The sequence below is a fragment of the Geotrypetes seraphini genome, chromosome 8, assembly GCF_902459505.1.
Source record: "Geotrypetes seraphini chromosome 8, aGeoSer1.1, whole genome shotgun sequence".
Classification (NCBI taxonomy): Eukaryota; Metazoa; Chordata; class Amphibia; order Gymnophiona; family Dermophiidae; genus Geotrypetes; species Geotrypetes seraphini.
The window spans coordinates 122,819,731-122,834,700 of record NC_047091.1 but is presented as its reverse complement, the minus strand read 5'-3'; the positions used below and the strand labels follow the sequence as shown (position 1 = coordinate 122,834,700).

The window sequence follows — 14,970 nt, the reverse complement described above, 5'->3', positions numbered from 1 at the left end:
CATGCATGGTGCAGTCGACTCAAAACTTCAAATTTCTTCAAGCAAGTCTGCTTGCGAGCTTCTGCATCCGGGTTCCGCTGATGACGTCACCCATATGTGAGAATAGCTGCCTGCTGTCCCTGGATAACATCTGTTACGGTAAGTAACTGTGCTGTATGCATGTTCTATTAAGATCCATGCCCAAATCTTCTTGCGTGTAACCCAAAAGGAGGAGTGGCCATGGACGGGGGGCATAGGTGGGTCAGGGGAATTCACAAAAAATGCATGCAGTGTAACAGAATTCCAGGGATCTGCGCCAAACTTGCACCGCAGGATTTATACTAGGTTTCAGCTGGTGTTAAGTCCTTGTGTCCAACTAATCACAGAATGTTCTTTATAAAAGAGCGCTGACTGCTGATTTTTCCCGGCGCCTATGAAGTCTATTCAAAAAGTTTCAGGACAGTTTGAACTGCGCGCCAATGGGAAGTTCATCTGAAACGCACTAGGTGGCACTGAGTAGCTTGAAACCTCACAAGTAACCTACTTTTTTCCATTTGTTGATATCTGTTTTTGTCTCTGAGCTACAATAGTGATTGTGAAAGTGTGTTTTCGTGATCGGCTATTTTTCATCATGTGCGACCTCAATGAGCAGCCATGCAGCGTGAAGTTCTGTTTTAAATTGGGTAAGACCTCAGTTAGACCTTCTCACAGCTCTCCACCAAGCCCATCCACTCATCTTGTGAAAATGCCAGATTCTTCCAGGAAGTAAATGAATTCTACCTCATCTAAATAGTTGCCTTTCCTGTGAGTCTCTTAAGTCCCCCTGTGTAACCTACCAGACAGACCTGGCTACAGGAACACCTGTGTCTCCTCTAAGATTTATCATATTTACTCTGCTAGCAGCCTGCCAGACAGACCCAGCTGATAATGAATTCTGTCATTACAGCCTGCCAAGCTCTATATTAATTCCATATTCTTTTCCCTGGTCAAGCTTAGATAGCTTCCAATTTAATAATTTTCTTCTCAATTCCATATTTTTTTCCCTAATTTGGTTCTCCATGAGATGCTATCTGGCCAGACAGTCTTAATTTGGTGACATTCAGCTGTCATCCAACCCTTTTCAGTTCTTATCAAAAGCTCAGCTCTCTTAAGGGCTGTCAAGTTGTTGCCCCTGAGGAGATTCAGAATGAGATGCAGAGGGGGTACAGTTCTCTCATCTATATGAATCTTTGAATTAAGTGATCCTATTTCATTCTGAACACCCCATATTGGTTCCAATCCAAAATGCTCTTTAACATCTCCTCTCCATAGATCACCTCTTGACCCAAAACATGAAGGAATGGTCACACATCCAAATTCGCTTCTGATAGCCATTACGCCCTGTTTAGTTCTCCGTTGTCATATGACAGCCTCACCTCTGCTAACACATTTGACCCATACTGCCAGTCTCTAGTGAGTTCATGCTGGTACCAACCTAGCTAAACCTAGCTTGCAGTATCCCTAGCAGCTAAGGGTCTTCATATTCATCTCATGCACTCTTGAAGTCTGTTACCATTTCAGTCTCCGCCACTCACTCCAAGGGCAATCTACACATCCACCATCTCTTCCATGAAATGTGTCCTGTTCTGTTCCGAGTCTACTCCCACAGATTTTCATATTGTGACCCATAACTCTACAGTTTACTGTCCATTGAATACTGTTTCTCTTGGGTGTTACTAATGCTTTTTGGGTAATTAAATGTCCCTATCATAACCCTCCAATAACCTTTTCTAGAGTCTGCATAGCTAGGTCCTTAAATTTAATCTCCTAGGGCTTTTAGTGCAGACCCTGCATCATTCTAGTTGCCTTTTTCTGGGAGGCTTCTATTATCTTTTCTGAGATATGATCTCAAGGACTGAACACAGTATACTTGGCGAGCTCTTACCAACAACCTGTAGAAAGACATCCTACAGCGTACAGCTCTTCCTATGCACTTTAACATCCTTCTGGCTCTACCATAACCTTATCATACAGTTTTGTTACCCCCGAGGTCTCTCTTCCATTCAGTGCACACCAGTCTCGCTCCCCTTATCCTACGTGTTTGCCTTGGATTCCTATAGCCCAAAAGCAGGATTTTTCACTTTTTACACTGAATCTTAGCTTCCAAACAATTGACCACCCAATCTTCCACAAGCTTTCTTAGAGCATTTATCATTCTGTCTACTCTCTCAAGGTATCCACCCTGCTTTGGATTTTGGAAAAAGCCAAATGCTTTCTTCTAACCTCCATAATATTGCTCACAAACATCCAGAAAAGAACAAGCCCCAGGGCAGATCCCCGAGAGTTTCCACATATCACATGGTCATCTCTTCTCAGCTACTTTCTAAGCCTGTTCACAATCTCAGGGTTCACCTCCTTGCTAAGCAACCCAAGCTCAGTTTATTTCTGATCATCCTATGCAAGATGCTACGAAAAGTTTTACTGAAATCCAAGTACATTTCATCCAGCCTTCAAAATATCTCTCTGGTCACCCAATCAAAGAAATTGATCAGATTTGATTGGCTCAACCTGCTTCTGGTGAAATCCATGTTGTTTTGGATCCTGCAACCCACTGAACTGTAGCTATGGGGGGGGGGGTTGAATATGATACAGTCATTTAAATAGATGAAGCAAACCATTTTCAATTAAGTTCTGTGGTTCCAAGGGCTAAACTCAGGAACAACATCTGGGCCACATGCCTGAAAATATCCTCCAGGAGAAGGTGGTTGAGACAAAACAATAGTAAAATTCAAGAAACTTGTGGGATAAACACCAAGAATCCATAGCGGCAAGAGGATGGAAATGAAACTCTGGGGTAACCTGACTGGATCAATAGGTAGAGCCTTAAAACATGTATATCTATGAGACAGCATCAGGTGATGGATGGGTGGCCTGCATGGAGGGTCAGTTAAAACCCTAAAACCAGTGAATTTATGAGACAATATCACATGAGGTGTGGCTTGAATGGACATCCAGTGAATCAACATTAGGTAAGGGTGGCCTTAATAGAGGGACAACTACAACCCTAAAACCAGTGAGTCTGAGGTAGCATTAGATGAGCGGTGGCCTAAATGGAGCAGCAGCAGCAGCAACAACCCTAAAACCAATGAATCTATGAGACAGCATCAGGTTAAAGGTAGCCAGTCAATCTATGAGACCGTAACAAGTAAGGGGTGGCCTAAATGGAGCAAAAACAACAATCCTAAAACCAGAGAATCTATGAGACAGCAGGAGGTCAGGGGTAACCTGCACAAAGCAATAGTTACACTTCTAACTACTTTTAACAGGTTGAGGCAGGAGGCCTGGCTGTTGTGTATACAAATTCCCATGTGAAACCCATCTACCCCAAGTGTTCAATCACGGCTGGGCCATAAGATCTTTATCTGCCCACATTTATGGTTTTACTCTGATCCAGCTCCCGAGAGTGACTGCTTTCCCCTTGTTGATACTCTCTGGAGGAGAGGGACAAGCCCAACTCTAGGGAGCGTTCCCCTATTCCAGACCCCGGCTGGCAAACCTGGAGAGTGAACTAATCCCAAGTGCAGCCAGAGCTAGAGAAAAGCAACCCCAACATATCTCCGGGGAGTGTCCCCCCTCCCCCCCCCCCACTTCCCTTCCATACTCTGTCATAGCCAAGGGACAGCCCGACCGATTAATCCGGGTGGAGAAAGAGAGCCACAACCGGGGCACAGTAAAGGCGCCTTATCCCTGGGGAATGAGTGTCCCCAGCCCTACTCGCAACACAGTCACAGCTAGAGTCAGAGTCACACCCACAAGCAGAAGCGCAGCCCCGGCCCCAGTGGCCGCCGCCCCGGACTTACTCCATTCCTGCAGCTCTGCTCTCAGGCCGGGACGGCGGCGTCGGCAGCAAGATCAGAAATGCCGGAGCTGCCCAGGACGCAGCAGCGGAGTCCGGCGGCGGCGGGAAACGGAAAACTAGACGGAAACGGACGGCTACTGCTACTCAGCATCCCCCAGCTGTTCTCCTGCAGCCAGCGGCGACCCAGCGCTGCGGAGCGTTCAGGAGCCACCTACTGGCCGCTGACCGCCACTACACCGCACCGTTACCACCTGCCGGCCACTGACCGCCACTACACCTAAGCTGTGCCACCTGACAGCTGCTATCACCAGGCCTCAGCGCTACGACTGCCGGCCTCTGACCTCCACTGCAGCACCATCTGATGGCTAGTGAATACTATGCATCACAGTGGATAAGGACAAGATTGTTTAGGATAGTCAGAATAAAAATGTGGAAATACATAAATGCTATATCACCTGCTAGTCTCTGACAACTATTGCATTGCAGCACTGCCACCTGCTGACCACAGACTGCTGCTGCATTTCTAATTGGCAACTACTGCCTTCCACTGAAGCATTCGCCACTGACCAATTGCTGCTCCACCAAGCGATGTTGTCTAATGGCCACTAACTGCCAGTGCATTACATTGCTACAATCTGATAGCCTCTAACTGCCACTTGCAGCGCTGCTGCCTGCTGGTCACTATAATACTGCCACCTACCATCTGCTGGACATCAGGGAAACAAGGCAGAAAGATTGACTCCTTTGAGCTTTGGTGCTGGAGAAGGATTTTAGGCGTGCCTGTGGACCTCCAGAAGAACTAACAACTCTGGAAGAGATCCAACTGGAAGCCCAAATGATGAAGTTAGGACTGTCTTATTTTAGTCAGCAAAATATGCCATAACTAATCATAATAATCATCATTTATTTTATATACCGCCATATCCAGCGAGTTCTAGGCGGTTCACATCAGTTAATCAGAGGTACAAACAATGAAGTCATTGAAGTTAACAGGTCCTATAGGAATGTACAATAAAAAGGAGTAAGAAGAGATTCCTGGTCAATAGTGGATGGTGGTGAAAGAATGTAATGTAATGTAATTTATTTCTTATATACCGCTAAATTAGTAGAAGTAAAGTGTATTAAGAGTTAATTCTGTGGAATAAGTGTGTTTTGAGTTGTTTTCTGAAGTCAAGGTAGGCGGGGACATCAAACAAAACAAATATTTGGCAAACCTTCAAGTCCCCTTTCACAACAAACACGGCAATAATCCAAAAAAGATTAATTAGTAAATAGACAAATCAGTACAGGCCAAAAAGTATAAAAATAATAAATAATTAATAAATACTTTTCAAGCCCCAGGCAGGAAACTTATAGGTGACCAGCACCAGGTTAATAACCTAAATAAGTCCTGCCCCCTACATCATCTAGTCCAATGCAAATGTACAATAAAAAAAATTGCCAATGAAACAAATGTTCAATGTAAGTGTTAAAGGGGAAAAGAAGGAAAAAAGACGGTTCAGAAACCCAACCCCTAGAGCTTAATAAAATTCAAAAGTTCAGGATATTCAAACTTGCAAAATAAGCAGTGTCCAAATAATAATAATCAAAAAAACTTATCTGTGTTTCCAAAGTAAACGAAAGTGTCCAAATAAAGTTGATCAAAAGAAACTTATCTGGATTGTAGAGGGTTCCTGTCACGGCTCGACAGAGTTGCATTTGGAAAACTTCCTCAGGAGCTGAGACATTGGAATTAAGGGCTCCTTTTACAAAGCTGCGCTAGTGGTTTTAGCGCACGCACTGGATTACCACGCACTAGCTGAAAATCTACCGCCTGCTCAAAAGGAGGCGATAGCAGCTAGCGCACGTGGCAATTTAGCGTGCGCTATTCTGCGTGTTAAGGCCCTAGCATGGCTTTGTAAAAGGAGCCCTAAGTCCCACCAGAATCTTTTAAAGCAAGCGGGAAAAAATATAATAAATAAAGCACCCACATAGAACTTCTGCCCCGGTCAAAAATTAGACCTGCGACAGAGGTCGAGAACAATGGCGACTGAAGAATTTGAAGACGCCCTTGAGATCCAGCATCAGCAACGCACTCCACATCGAGATGTAAACATGACATCAAGACGCAATACATATGAATCCCGGAAGGGAACAAAATGTTGAAAAATCAAAAACAAAACAAAGACAAAAAGAGGGAAGGGAGGAAAACAGACCAGGGGAACCACAAAACACTGGCTCCAATCCCCATTAGTCAGAAAAACATTTGTCCACATTTTCATTCAATCCCACCGGAAAGTAACATTTCAGATGGAAAATCCAGAAGTTTTTCCTCATCAACAAATAGGACATTTTACCTCTCTCAAAGGTGACAGGGATCTGTTCCAGAACACACCCCTTGAGATCAGCAAACTTATGACTAAGTTGTATATTGTGAGAAACCACAGGAGCCATATATTTCTTGGTCTTCAAACAGCTCCGATGTTCCGTCAATCTAGTTGTAATGGCCTTAGAAGTGCAACCCACATAAATTAAGCTGTATGGGCAAGAAATGACATAAACAACAAAAATGGACCCACAGGAGGTTTCGGCATTCAATTTGTAGGACCTCCCTGTGGTGGGGGTGAACCTAGTGAGTACCATCACAAGAAGTGTCACAATGAGAGCATCGATCACAAGGGGAATGATACCCCCTTCTCAACTGTTGATGATATTTGGGTCTAAAGTCAGAAGATACCAGATGTTCAGAAAGGTTCTTGCAATACAAGGGTTATCCTAGAACACTTGATTAACTTGAAGTACATGCCAGTGGGTGCGTATACTCTTGGCAACTGCAGACAATTGAGTGGAATGTGAAAGGACACAGATATGGTTGGAAGAGAGTTCTTTGGTCCTTTTAGTTTGAATATCCTGAACTTCTGAATTTGTCTATTTACTAATTAATCTTTTTTGGATTATTGCTGTGTTTGTTGTGAGAGGGGACTTGAAATTTTGTCAGATATTTGTTTTATTTTATTTTAGTCACACCATCAGATGAGGGAGATCACTGGAGGTGGACATCATGTTTGGGAAGATCAAAGGAACCAGGTGAAGTGGGCAATCTGCAATCAGATGGCTGGACACCTTGAAAACAACCATGGGGAGGACCAGCACTGGTTGCCGTACATGAAGAAGGACACAGTGCTAATCGAAAGGATCCAGAGAAGAGTGACTAAAATAGTTAAGGGGCTGAAGGAGTTGTCATACAGTGAGAGATTAGAGAAACTGGGCCTCTTCTTCCTTGAAAAGAGGAGACTAAGAGGGGACATGATCAAAACATTCAAGATAATGAAAGGAATAGACTTAGTAGATAAAGACAGGTTGTTCACCCTCTCCAAGGTAGAGAGAACGAAAGGGCACTCTCTAAAGTTAAAAGGGGACAGATTCTGTACAAACGTAAGGAAGTTCTTCTTCATCTAGAGAGTGGTGGAAAACTGGAACGCTCTTCCGGAGGCTGTTATAGGGGAAAACACCCTCCAGGGATTCAAGACAAGGTTAGACAAGTTCCTGCTGAACCAGAACGTACGCAGGTAAGGCTAGGGGCACTGGTCTTTGACCTAAGGACCGCCACGGGAGTGGACTGCTGGGAACAATGGACCACTTGTCTGACCCAGCAGCGGCAATTCTTATGTTCTTATGTTCTTTCCGGATTAGCAGAAAACCAATTTCTTTTTAGATCAATTCATCAAGTCACTAGAACTCGAGCATGAGTTGATGGCACCTAACAACAGCGACATCCATCTGCCACTGCACTACCAATTAGCAACAACTGGCCGCTACTGCACATAAGCACTGCTACTTGTTGGGGACCTTTTATTTATATACCACTTATAACCTACGTGGTTTAAATTGATCAGGTGCTCGAGAGTTTTTCCCTATCTGTCCCGGTTGTTGACTATAACTGCACCACAGTGTTATCACCTGCTGGCTACTGACCACCATTGTATTACAATGCCACCACCTGCCAACTACTGACCATTACGGCACCACAGAACTATTGCCTTTCAGCCACTAGCTGCCACTAGTTTAGGGTTACCATATGGCCCCAGAAAAAGAGAGGACGGATTGAGACATCCGGGTTCTACTTTCATTGCTTTCAATGTCTCTATCCGTCTTCCTTACTTTCAATCCGTCCTCTTTATTTTCAGGAGCCAAATGGTAACCCTGCACTGGTTAATCCTATACCTCAATGCTACAGCACCACCACTGCCTTACAACATTATCATGGGCTGGCCACTAGCACTGCACCACAGCATTGCCACTTACTTTTCTTAGACTGGAATCAGAAAAATATGTGCTGTACCTGAATTTTATTTTATTAAAAATATTTATAATCTGCTTAATGAACTAAGTGACTTACCAAGTCACATTCACAATATCATTAGACACTACAACATTCATTGGACTTTACAAAACAACATGTTAAAATCCTAGCCTTCCTACTCAGAGAACAGATTGCACTAATCTCTTGTCTTCTGATTCTAATTCCACCATCACACTTTTTAAACATTATCAATATTAAGTAAAAGCCCGGACAAAGCAGTAGGTTTTAAGCCGTTTCCTAAACTGAAGCACAAAATTGTATCGCACCAGGTATCCCATTCTGGACCTGCAACTGAATATAACTCACCTTGCGCTATAGTTGACATATGCTTGAGCTAATTCCCAAATCCCTTTCTTTCACTGGCTGCCACAGTGCCACTTGCTGGCCATGGACTACCACTATACCCCAAGGCACCCCTGTGCCAGCCACTGACCACCACTGAACTACTATCTGCCAATACTGCTGCCTACTAGCCACTGCACTACAGCCATCCACTTACCACCACTGCACTGTAGTGCTATTACCTGCTGGCCTCTAACTGCTACTCACTACTGTGTTATCAACTGCTGACCATTGACTGCAGTACTACTACTGACCAGATGTCCACTGACTACTGTTGTGCTCCAGGTCTGCCATTTGCAAAATCACTGACTGCCACTGCCAAAATCACTGACTGCCACTTCACTGCAGTCTTTGACTGCCATAACATCCCAGGACCTGTTGGTCACTGGCCATGACTACACCACAGTGCTACTATTTGTCATTCACTGGCCATCACTGTATCCAGTGCTGTCACTTGTCTGCTGACAACCACTGTACCCCAGCACTACCACATGATGACCATTGACCACCACTGTCTCCCAGTGTTTCCACCTTCTGGTTCTTGAATGCTACTGTAGCCAGTCACTGTCAGCTGACAGCCATCAGCTACCACTATACCACTGCTAGAACACTCATAGACTGTTAGGCTCTTGGTTCACAAGCATTTCCAGTTGTTTATGGCAGGAAACTTGCATAAAGAGCAAACCATAAGGTCTGTTACGTGTATTCAATTGGCTACACAGGATATGTTCCCATTCCATAAGCTTATCTGAACATAGGAGTAAAGTTTTTCTTTTCAGAGATTAGTTACTCGAGGAGCAATTAGGCTATCATTTATTATTTATTTATTTATTTTTTTTTACTACAACCTTGTTGCCCTCTGACAGTGTTCCTTTAATTCAGAATCTTTGTCCACAGGGTTATAAATTTATTATATTACATAGAGAGAACAGAAGAGAAGGAGGCCTTGATGTTGTTTTGAAGCCTTTTCTTGATTTTTCAGTATTGGACTCAATGCAAATGAGTGATTTGGAGATACTAGCTTGTAGGCTTACTGATTCTACTCTACAGGAATCTCTTATTGTTCTGCTTTGGTGTCTTGAGACGCTTATTAGCGTTTCTAAAATTTATTCATTCAATTTGATCAGTCATCAAGTTTCAAGTTTATTAAAAAAAATAAACCGCTTAATCAGGTTTTTAAGTGGTGTACAATATAAAAATTACATAAAAACAGATTAAAAGTTAGGGATACTAAACAATACCAAAGTGGCTTAGTAAAACACATAATAAGACATATGGACTTATTCAAACAGTAGGAAAGAAAGGGAAGAACTACAATCGTGAGAGAAATAACATAACAGAAAAGGAAAGAACAATAGGTTAGGGTAAAAAGTCTTAAAATTTAGAATAATGGACCCCTGATGCAGTGGCATAGTAAGAGTAGGAGGCACCCGGGGGCAGTGGCACCCCTCTGCACCCTACTCTACGTGCCCCTGCTCCCTCCACGACCCCACTCTAGACTCGCGCTCTCCCTCCCCCCATATCTCTAAATCTTCGCCAGTGCAAGTGGCTTCTCCAGCATGCTCCTTGAGCCAGAGTTGGATTTCCCTCTGATGTCATTTCCTGGCTCCATGACCCGGAAGTGATTTAGAGGGGAACCAGGCTGGCGCAAGCAACAGTCAGGAGAAGTTGCTTGTGCTAGCGAAGATCTACAGAGGTTTGAGGTGGAGGGAGGCATGGCGCAAGTAAGGTGGGGTGTGGCAGGTGCGGCAGAGAGGTACCAGTGCCCCCACCAACAAAGCACCTGGGATGGTCCGCTCCCGTGGCCCCCTGTACTACGCCACTGCCCTGATGAAGGCATTTGTATATGCTGAAACATGGATCATGTAGGGTCCCACAGTTCAAATTCATCTGTAGAAATCCATTCTACTGTTGTACCACTTGTCAATTGGATTGATTTGCTGCAATAGAAATCATTATTTCCTGCTACCATTGTTTACATCAAAGTGGAATCACTTATGCACATATGACTGTTAAATTCCTACATAAACTGGTACATACTTGGATTATTTACTGCAATACTTGCATTAATGCCAGTGGCAACTGTGTTCACTGATTGTTTTTACTGATTTTTATTGACTTCTGGTTGTTTTATATGATTTGTAAACCTATGAGCTTCCACTTTGCTGGTTTTTGATTGCTGGCTTTTTGTTTTTTGATCTTTACTTTTTTATGAGACAACAGGTAACTGGAATAAAGCATGCGATGATTTTTTTGAGTTTGTAACCAGCAATTCTCTGTTGTCCCCTTACTGTATATTGATTGGGGGTTTGAATTTGCATCTTGAGGACCACTCGGCTCCCATAGTAGTGGATTTTCGGTCTTCTTTGGACTCATTGGACTACACTATCCCATCTTTTTCCAAGACACATCAGAAGGGACATCATTTAGATTTGATTACTTTGTCCCATTGAGAGTCATTAAGGTCACATATTTCATTGTTTGATGTCTCTTGGAAAGAGACTTTATGGTTTGATCATTATTTAGGTTCTTTTACGCAGAATGGAGGAAACTACTCATTGCGAAAAGCTATTCATCAAAGAGGGTTGTTTCCCTTGGTTATATAGATGCCATAGAATTTTGGTCTAGTTATGATTTGCTTCCTTCCTTGCCCTCTATAGTGGATTTTTATTCACACTGGGAATCTTTCTGCGTTGCAGACTTGGATAGAATTGCCCCAAAATGTATGCGTGTTTACTATCAGTGAATGTCAGACCGCTGATACGACTCAGATTTGTTGTCTATGAAACGCAGACTTAGACACGTGAAGGGACATAATCATAATATACATCTAGGTCCAATTTGGATGTAGAGCACTAGTCGCCCAAAGTCAGCAGGGCAGAAATGTCCATTCTCAAAAAATACATCTAAAGTATATAAAAAAAAAATAAATAAATCGTCCATCTGTACGTCCAGGCGTTTGATTGTCCAGACCACCACTACGTCTATCCTTATACCACATTCTCGTCCAAATATTTGTCCAAGTCCCAAATGCCCAGAACAAGACCTTTTGGACTTGGGAGGGGCCAGCAATGTGATGGACTGGCCAACCAGACATGGCAACAGAGCAGTGAGGCACCTTACAGGGAACTGCTGTGAACTTCACAAAAAGAGTGCCACATATACATCTCACCAGAACTCCCATATAAGTAAAGTTGAAGCCCCCCCCAAAAAAAACATAAACCCACCACCAAAACCCACTATATCCACCTGTGAACAACCCCAATAGCCCTTATGGCTGCAGGTGGCACCTATATTGCAGAACAGTAGGGTTTTGGTGGGCTCACATCTTCCACCATGAATGCAGTGGTTAGAGTGGCTTATGGGTCTGGGTCCTCCTCTCTATGGTTCACTAGCCCACCCCCTAGACTATTTAAGTCACCTCTGTGCAGCTCTATTAGGTTTTCCTATAGCAGGCGCTGATGTTCCAGAGACAGGTATGTATGTTTTTATTCCAATTTTTATGGCAGTGTGAGGGGGTCAGTGATCACTTGGGGAGTGTGGGGGGGAGGGGGTCTGTACTTTGTTCTGTAGTGGTTATCTGGTCACTCTTTGGATAGTTTCTGGGCATTTAGACCTGGTTTTAGATCGCCTAAGTTACAACATATAAGTTCCATCCAGGCAGCCTCATAAAACTTTTGATTATCCCTGCAGTACGACTAAGTCTAGGTCGGCCCACGTCCCGTCCTCACCACTCCTCCAAAAATGCCCCTTTCAGTTCTCGGTGCACAGAAGCATTCAGAGGCCTAAAATGTCCCTGGATATGTCTAAATTGTCAGTGCCATTTAAATTATCGGCACTTGGATGACCTGTCTTTTAGGTCGTCCAAGTGCTGACTTGGGCGGGTTTTTAGACGTATTTCCATTTCGATTATGAGCTCCTTGGAATGTACATGGTATAAAACAAGTAGGGTGCAATGGAGAGAGCAATTGTTCGGGAGCAATGGAGAGAGGGAGTTTGCGAGTACAAGAAAGCATTAAAGGATAAGCAAGATTTTATTTGGTTCTGGTAGGGAATTCTAATCTTGACTCTGAGATGTGGTTTCATCTGGAACATTACCTACTGGATACTAGTCAATTTACATGACCATCTCAGGATTGTCCATCATCGGCGGAAGTATTAACCCATTATCTTTGTTCTAAGGTGAAGAATTTAAGGGCAATCTGCACTGATACTTTACATCACGGAAATATGATACAAATTTCTGAATATTTGTATCCTGTAAATTTGAGTTGGAGTAAGTACAAGCATCCTGATTGGTCAGTGTTTTAAAAGCTTTATGTTAAATATGCTCATTCATCCAGTTTTTATGGGATCCTTGTCAGTGGCGTGGAAAGGGTGAACAGCGCCTGAGGCAGTGGCACCCCTCCCCCACCCCCTCTGCCGCATGCGTCCCCTTCCCTTTCCCCATATCTTTTTAACTTCTCAGGCGTGAGCAGCATGCCCATGTTGGTGTCGGCTCGCTCTTTGATGTCCCAGAAGTGACGTCAGAGAGAGCGCTGACGCCAACACGGGCAGCAACCTCGCGCTGGGGAAGTCAAAAAGGTATGGGGGAAGGCAAGGAGCGCGTGTGCACCACAAAGAGAGGATGCAGCAGAGGAAAGGCCCTGCTGGATCTGGATGCAAACAGCCTGTTTACAGGGTTGCCTGGGCTAACCGGCTGCTGCTGCTGCTTCATGTAAGTGAGGGAGGAGAGTTGGTGGGTCAGGACCACTGCCACTCTTGCTTTGGGTAAGGGAGGGAGGGAGGGGGGGGGGTTGGCGGGTCAGGACCACTGCTGCCGTCGCCACTGCTGCTGCTTTATGTAAGTGAGGGAGGGGGGTTGGCGGGACAGGACCGTTGCTTCATGTAAGGAAGGGAAGGGAGTTCTCTGGACAGGACTACTGCTGCTACTTTGGGGCTGGAGGGAGGGATGGAGGTGGGATAGGGTCAGGACCACCACCGCTACTGCTTTGAAGGCTGGAGGGAGGATAATTTTTTATTTTTTGTCAGTTGGGTGAGAGTTCTGGTTGCCTGAATACCAGATAATCGGGATTCTATTGTAAAGTATTATGTTATGAGATGTATAGATAATAGAGGTGACAGGCATGCAAATCTGCCTCTTGCATATTCATTAGGGATATCTTGAAAACCCAACTGGCTGGGGGGTCCCCCAGGACAGGTTTAAGAACCACTGGTTTAGTGAAAAGCATGTGAGAAGCAAGTTGCTCTAGTCTAGGCAAGAGGTGATGAGGGTATGGATGGGGATCTTAGCAATACACTCAGAACTATCACCTGCTGGACATTCATCACCTCTATATTGCTGCATTCCTCCTTGTTAGCCACTGGCTACTACGACACGGCAGTTCTCCCACCTGCTAGCCACTTACCACCACTGCACTCCAGCACTATCACTTGGTGGCCTCTATCAGTGCACAACACTGCTACTATCTGTCAGCTAATAGCCACTATTTTTAGGGTTACCAGACGTATGGATTCCCCCGGGCGTCCCGATGGCTTTTCAAAACCCAGTGCTGCCATCTACAGGCCATTGCATCCAACATTGACATCCTCTAAAACAGGGGTGAGCAACTCTGGTCCTCGAGGGCCATAATCCAGTGGGGTTTTCAAGATTTCTCCAGTGAATATGCATTGAAAGCAGTGAATGCAAATAGATTTCATGCCTATTCATTGGGGAAATCGTGAAAACCCAACTGGATTCCGGCCCTCGAGGACCGGAGTTGCTGCCTACCCCGCTCTAGAAACTGCCCACCAATTCATTCCAGTGCAAGAAATCCTACTGAAAGCATCTGTCATTTCTGCACCTCAACAGTGCCATCTGCTGAGCACTTTCCACCACAGCATCTCATGTTGTGGACCTTTTGGAAAGAAATAACATAGCCTGGCACCAAATCAGGAGCCTGTTCCGGCTTCCTTTTTCACTGCACTACAGTGCTGCCACTTGCTGGGCAGTCCCCATCACTGAACTGTCTAGCTGCGCTGCTAAAGAATGTTCTCCAATATACTCTAGCACTGTAACTTTCCAACTAATGTCTGTCTCTGCAGTTTCCAAAAGTTATGGAATTGAATTACCCATTAGATGTGTCTTCGCTCGTGAAAACCGACGAGAAGAACGTGTTCAACCTCTCAGCTACCTCTTTATCCTCCTTAATCACTCCCTTCCTATCCCCATCGTCCAACGGCCCCACCTCCTCTCTCGAAGCGACCAGCGACAGATAGACAGGTTAAAATGCGGTAAATCACCGGGCCCGGACGGGATCCACCCAAGGGTTCTGAAGGAACTAAGACAAGAAATAGCGGGCACAATCCAGCATGTTTGCAACCTATCCTTGAAAACTGGTGAGGTACCAGAGGACTGGAAATTGGCGAATGTCACACCTATCTTCAAGAAGGGATCGAGGGGTGACCCCGGGAACTACAGGCCGGTGAG

The 14,970-nt window shown here is 44.6% G+C and overlaps 1 protein-coding gene and 1 long non-coding RNA gene across 5 annotated transcripts in view; one reads left to right on the top strand and one right to left on the bottom strand.

Moving 5' to 3' along the window:
* Positions 1-4,192, bottom strand: part of PALM (paralemmin) — an 89,270-nt gene extending 85,078 nt beyond the window's left edge. For 2 of the 4 annotated variants that reach the window (XM_033956071.1, XM_033956073.1), the window contains exon 1: positions 3,819-4,187. In XM_033956071.1, the coding sequence (XP_033811962.1) occupies positions 3,819-3,823 (5 nt within the window). In that variant the 5' untranslated portion in view covers positions 3,824-4,187. Of the gene's footprint in view, positions 1-3,818 lie in introns of all 4 variants that reach the window. The other 2 variants (XM_033956075.1, XM_033956072.1) reach the window with 2 other exon arrangements.
* Positions 1-14,970, top strand: part of LOC117365563 — a 128,167-nt gene that overhangs the window by 107,702 nt on the left and 5,495 nt on the right. The gene's annotated exons all lie outside the window — the stretch shown is intronic.